The sequence below is a fragment of the Gavialis gangeticus genome, unplaced genomic scaffold, assembly GCF_001723915.1.
Source record: "Gavialis gangeticus isolate Ggan-Ray unplaced genomic scaffold, GavGan_comp1, whole genome shotgun sequence".
Classification (NCBI taxonomy): domain Eukaryota; kingdom Metazoa; phylum Chordata; order Crocodylia; family Gavialidae; genus Gavialis; species Gavialis gangeticus.
The window spans coordinates 60,930,726-60,937,563 of NW_017729025.1; the positions used below are offsets into that span (position 1 = coordinate 60,930,726).

At 41.1% G+C, this 6,838-nt stretch overlaps 1 protein-coding gene across 3 annotated transcripts in view; it reads left to right on the top strand.

The window, feature by feature from the left end:
• RALGAPA1 (Ral GTPase activating protein catalytic alpha subunit 1) overlaps positions 1–6,838 on the top strand; it is a 286,398-nt gene that overhangs the window by 170,825 nt on the left and 108,735 nt on the right. For all 3 annotated transcript variants that reach the window (XM_019518882.1, XM_019518883.1, XM_019518884.1), the window contains 2 exons: positions 2,730–2,855; positions 6,159–6,217. In XM_019518882.1, the coding sequence (XP_019374427.1) occupies positions 2,730–2,855; positions 6,159–6,217 (185 nt within the window). The remainder of the gene's footprint in view (positions 1–2,729; positions 2,856–6,158; positions 6,218–6,838) is intronic.

The following is a 6,838-nucleotide window of genomic DNA, read 5'->3' on the forward strand; positions in this document are numbered from 1 at the left end:
GAAGCAGATGACAACCCTACAAAACTGAGCTTCTTGTGTTCAATGTATGATGAGATAATTGAAGGAAAGTACCTCTGGGGTAGAAATTAATGGGACAAACAGCAGTGTAACACTTCAGAAACAAAGCTATCTGACTGAGCACATTTTCAAGAAGTACTGAAAAACTGAAATACTGCGAGAGCAACAAAGGCAAATCCCCACCCCCCCGCCCCATTTTGGCTGAAGCTGTACAGAAGTTTCTCTGCAGCCTGTAGCAGTGTTGAGAGAGAACAGCTGCTTAGTGCAACTTCACATGTTGTGGATGAGAAGAGGAACCGACTGATGTGCAAAAAAAAGCAGAATGTTGCTTTTTGTCAAGAAAAAACCTTCCACTCACCCACTTGCTATGCTAAGGTTTGAGTAAGTTGTTGTTGTTATTTTTACAATGGCTTCTACTACTACAAACTGTACCTCAACATTTTTCGTTTTCAATTTTTACATCTTGACCTGCATTTTTTTATGGTTTTATTTTGAAGCCAGAATTGCTTGTGCCATTTTTTCTGACTTTATGGTGATTTTTGTAAAACAAATTGAATATTGAGTTTTATAATGACTTTGCTATCAAATTAACCGTTATGTAACTGTATAAAGTTGGCACCACAGTGCTGGATAGGGTCGAGGCCCTCAGTAACTCAAGGTTTGGCAGGATTGTGCCATGAGGGACAGAGCTTCCCAGATCTAAGCACTCAACTAATGTTGCCCGATTCTTGCCTGGGCAACTTGATGTTAAATATTCTTACAATCGGGCGGTGGTCTGTTCACTGAGCATCTGTGCTAGGATTCGTCCAGTTGGATTTCTTCATGGGGCTCCTACCTCCCCTTTACCCTGTCCATACACCAGCCGGTTGGGAATAGGTGGATTACTAGTGTAGATGGACCCTGAAGCCAGCCGGCTCACTTGTGCTGTTCTTAGTTTTACGTTGGCCTTAAGGCCAGGTCATTAATAAGTACCGGGGGCCAGATTTGCACACTCTGCGGTGCCCAGGTCAGCCTCTCGGGAGGAATGAATCAACTCTTGTGTGTTATCTGAAGTCAATAAAGTCCTTACCCCACTCTGGGTTTACACTGATTAATTAATTCTGGCCTCTCTAGAGTCAATCCGGCCATGACTCAGGCATAGGGGGTTAGACCCCTCCCTCCACAGTAAATTGATAGCAATGAAAAGAAAGCAAATACCCATTATCTTCCTTGCTCGATCAGCTCTCAAGCAGTCCTTCTGAGCTGGCGTCTTTAAGTCCATGTCCCGTTATAGATCATAAACTCCAAAGTAACATAGCAATTAACCCCTAAAAAAACCAAAAACAGCAGGGCTTCACCACGCCTGGGCTCCTGTGGTTGCCCGACTCACTCGCAGTGTTCTTGGCGTTCTGGTGCTCCCGGCATTGCAGCAGCTCTCGATACATAGCTGAGGGTAGCAGCTAACTGGGGACCCCTCTGGGTCTCCAGGCTTTGAAGACAGCCATGTTCTCCTCTGGATTTGGAACCTCCCAAGGTTTTTCCTCAGCAGGGCTCTGCTTCATGTCTCCCAGGAGCTCTGCTCTCCCTTTTTTCTGCTCATGCCGGATCATGGGGGTAAATATAAATTTCAACGGCGGCTCCAGTCACCACTCCATCATCCACTCTGCACCTGGAGTTGAGTGGTGTTGGTCCTCCTGCCCTTCCTGGGCTAACAAGGGAGAGCTTCCCCTTTTCATCACAAACGTTCGTACTGCAAACTACTTTAAAAGTTTTAAAGTTAATATGTGTTTTTATTTTGCTACAAGATGTTTGTAGAATGCAAAAAATCTATCCATCTATGTGTGCATGCATGTATGTTTGTACTATAAATGTAAAATAAACAAAAAAAGTTTGTTTATGTCAGTAGTTTAAAATACCTTGCATTATTACTAAATATTGGTTATTGAATCTATATCAGCTGATATGGCTGGCTAATAATCAGCTGTCTGTATTGGCCAAGAAAATCTTTATCAATGCACCCCTACCAGTTGCTGAAAGTAGTGAAATCTCTTGCTTATAGCTTTGACTGGAACCTAAAACATGTTCAGAGTTACCTTTTCGTAGAAATATTACTACTTTTACTAGAAATTGTTTAATAATTCTGTTTTTTAAAAACTGGATTTCTTTCAATTACACAATTTAAATTTTCATATTTACAGCACTTCCATGTTCAAAATTTGTTAAACATTTAGTTCCTCCATGCCTCTGTCATACAGTGTGTTCCAGAATGGGGCTGGGGGCTCAGCATTTTACCATTTATATTTGTATTGTGAAATAAGTTTGTCTTTCACTGATTTCTGACTATCTAGACTGCAAGAGGTGCTATTTCCAGCTGGAAATCTGACAATAAATGCTTATTATAATTTAAAATGTATACTTTGTGTGAAAAAATAGGTATAAGTGTTGCATATCATAAACTATATATTTTTATTTCTGTGTTATATTACAGGAAGATGATCAAATACATACTATAGAGCTATCAGTCATCTGTTTCAGTATAGCAACTAATTTAAGCATTCATAAAATAAATTAAGTTGCTGTGTTTTTCTGAGATGTGCAAGCTGCTTGAACATCCCTTTGTCCATATACTTAATAAAAGTTCAGCATACAAAATAGCTGAGTGTTTCATGTATTTATATTATTGATAGCCTTGTTATTGCAGTAAGATGATATTTTTGTTTCCCCTTTCTCAGGCACCAAGAGTGGAAGCACAAGTTCTTTTGGGATCTCTGGTGTGCTTTCCCAATTTATATCATGAACTACCAGCTCTACATCCAAGCACGCCTGATATTGCTGTATCTCAATTCACTGATGTCAAGGTGGGAATATTAAGAATATTTAGGTGACATTGAAGCTATGAATTACTTGTTTTAGTATCAGTGTTTCAGTAATTTTTACTTATATTTAGAGATTCCAAAATTCTTTTTAAGTTTCTTCCTTAGTAGAGTACAAGACCTAAAAGCCCATAAAATATGTCAATCTTAGAACAGCTGAAGGATAGTTACTTTGAAATTACTGCTTATCAATAAAAAATCATTGACATGACTACATATATTCTAAAAACAAATAAATAAAACTGCATTATTTTCACCATTTTATATAAATTGTTACCACGATCACTTGAAAAATCTCTACAAGTTTAAACGGTTATGAAAGAGAAGCACTAGGAGTAAAGATTCTAGATGCACTGCTTATTCTTTTTACAGTTCACTTGGGATGAAATTCACCCATGTGTTTAGGGACTGCAGAAAACCCATATATGATCTCATTGCCATAAAATACAGATTCAGGGAGACCCTACCATACAACAAAGCTGGACAGTCTGCTAGCTTAGCATGCTTGAGCTGGGAGTCTGGCTACTATGCTTACGAGTGTAGGATTCCACACTGTGCACTTCCCAGTAGTAATTTTGTCTCCAGCCTCCATGTTCTTCATTGTGCAAAGACTTTTTACATGAGCTTTATGAAGAATTTCCCCTCCAAGGACACTTCAGCACTTGATTTAAATAAAATTGCTGCAGACTTCACCCCCACCACTGACAAAATTTCTGTAAAGCCACTTCTGAAGATTTTTGTGGACTATTGTAAATTTGAAGGGACAGCATGATGTTTTAAAGCCTTGTTCAAAGTATTCATTGGACATAGTGTTGTACTCTACATACGATGATATAAAAATGCTGAGTACATGCAACAATCATTAGGTCTCACCATGGGGTGACTCTGGAGTCCTGGCTCTTCTGTCCACTGGCCTGCTGCATAGCCTAAGGGTTTTGACCAGATCTTGCTTCTGGGAGGGCTCGTCACCCCTAGCAAATCTCACCTGATCTTTATAGCTTAGTGGCAGAGGCCCCCTTGAACTCTGGCATACCTGAGGATTTCAAAATAAAATGTCTGCTATCCATGGAAACAGAATGTCTGTTGCTGCCAGCCATCCTGAAGTCACTCTTATCAGCAGACAAACTGCAAGGAGAAAAGCAAAAACAGATTTATTACATAAAACAGAAAAATATAAGCTAAAGAGTTGTTAGGTTTAGAGACCAAACAAAATGTCTGGAGTCGTTTCCTCTGGCATCTCCTAAACTAATAATAGTAGCTTCCAGGGAGGGTAATGAATAGGGGATAGATCACTCTAGATTATCTGTTTCAGTGCTTTCCCTTTAGCATCCACTTGTGCCACTGTTGAAGACTGGATACTGACCTAGATGGACCTTTGGTCTGGCCCTTTATAGCACTTCTTATTTTCTTAACAGAATATTTCACTGCTACTTTTAACCTGAAGCAGCTGTCTTGGTATTCTCTCTGCTCCAGCAGCTAGTACTGCTATTGTAGTTTCCAAATATTTCACCAGCTTCATTGAATGGGGTCCTTCCCTCCGTTTAGACTTGAGTATCTTTTCTTTCCCCAAGGAGACCTTTTGTTTATCATATCTCCCTCATCTTCACTCTCTATTCTATTTAGAGCAGATAGAAATATTCATGTCCTTGCATATCATTTCATCCCCCAGATAGACATTTGTCTGACAAAGTTAGGTGTCCTCTCTAGTATGCATTTTGTGCCTTTTCCTTTAGAAATGCATTTAGCCATTGTCTGGGCAGAAAGCTTCTTAACACAGGAATTGGCTGATAGCTAGTCAAACAGGTTAGGCTGTTGATAAACAGTCTGATAACTTGTTTTCTATACAGGCTACTAAAACATGAAACATCTTTTACTGAATAACATATTACATACAAATGTACTTTATTTTTTCGAGTACCACATGCCCCCAAATAAGACACACTCCTTTTTTTTGAAAGGCAGAATGAAGAAAGATCTTTCCTTAAAAATACCAGTAAGTACAATGTTTTCTCAGGGAAAACACAGGCAGCTGCAACGTAGGGGACTAAACCAAGAAACTTGTGGCTGCCCTGTAGAACACTGTGGGCATTTTTGGCTGAGCCGAACAGGCTGACTTCTCTTCTCTATTCAAACTGATCTGGGTGGGTAGCTACCAACACCTGCCAACTAAGGGCATGATCCTAGGCAGCAACACCTATGAAATCAGCTGAGGGCCCCTCTGGCTGGACTAGAGGTGACAGGCAGTTCAGCTTCCTCAGGATCAGGCTGTCAGCTGATTCATCAGGTACTACTGGCTGCTAGCTACTCCCCCTCTCCTCCCGTCCCCCCAGCTCAGCTCAAGAAGCAGTTCAGCTTAGCCATTGATAACTGCTACATCAGCTGAGGACCTGATCCTGTTAGAGTCAAACTGCCTGGCCCCTCTTTGGGGCCATGTGGTCAACCAGCAGGCCAGGCAGCTTGGCTCCTACAGGATCAGGACCTCTTCTCCCCACATTTCATTATTTAAAACAAATCCCAGTTTCCAGCAGGTAATTTTTTTTTTGGTGGGGGGGAGAGTTTAGGGCAGTGTTTCTCAACCTGAGGTATGAATACCCCTGGGGGTACACGAGACATGGGCAGGGGGTACACAGGTGCTGTTTTTTGAGTTTGGTCTGCCGCCCAGCCCGGCCCAGCAGATTGGAGGCATCTTTGTCTGTTCGGGCCATAAGTTCCAACCACCGCCCTTCCCACCATGTTCGGTGTGCCAGGGCTTTCACTCCCCAGCATCACTGAAGGGGCTCTGCGCAAGCTGCTTTGCCCCAGGCTGTGGTCCACAAGGAAAAAGAGGGACTCAGCTTGTGGCAGCAAAACCATAAGTGCCATGGTGGGACTTGTGGTTTTGCTTTTGCTGCATCAATCGGCAGCTGGTACATAAAGTACCAAAGGTTGAGAACCACTGGTTTAGGGAGTTTGTGCTGTATTTAAGTAAATAGTACTTGGCTCCTTATTACTTTGTTGCTGTTGTTTTCTCCTATATTCTGTTTCTGTTCAAGTTTTTGTGATATAGGCTTTTTTCCTTAAGGATCACACCTTGTTTTGAAAAACAAATACATTAGAGATGGTACTGGGGGCAAATAATGTAAAATTTGAGACTTCCTTTAATTTTGTGTTAGACACATTCTTAGAGTCATTGGTTTGAGACCCAACACAGGTATATGTCATTGTACAATACAACAAAAGCCTTGGTCTCCAGTGCTTCATGTGAATGAGTTTTCAGCAATTGACTGAACATTTTCATCTTTGTTTTAGGAACTCATAGTCAAAACTGTATTAAGTTCTGCCAGGGAAGAGCCATCTGGTCCTGCACGGTAGGTCATACTTTAATAGCCTTAACCAGGAAAACTTCTTATGCTATTAGATGGTTTCTTACCTTACCACATGTTCAGATAGATCCAATATAATGTGCAATACAATGAGAATGTCAGTGTGTTGATTAGGGTGTATGCACACCACCACAAGATGGGCTATTAAGCTACTTTTGTTTGGATTTTTTTGGCTTTGTAGTATCCTTTGGGTATCATGCCTGCAACCTTAATGTCCTCATGCCTCTGGCTAAAAGTCACAAGAGGCAGTGTAACTCCCAAACACTTTCAATTAAGTCTTACTTCCCAAGTCAAAACTCTGCCTTTGTAGAAAGCAAGTGCTCAGACATGGAGTTTTAATGGTTTGTAAATAGCTTCAGATAGAGGTCAATATATTACTGATAGTAATAAGATGTAATGTAGCATATCCCTTTTTTATTTCATAGATTTCATAGACATTAGGGCTGGAAGGGACCTCAGAGGATCATCAAGTCCAGCCACCCACCCAAAGGGCAGGAAGTCAGCTGGGGTCATAGGATCCCAGCAAGATAAGCATCCAATTTACTCTTGAAGGTGTTCAATGTAAGTGCTTGAACCACCTCCGATGGCAGGCTGCCCCAGACCTTG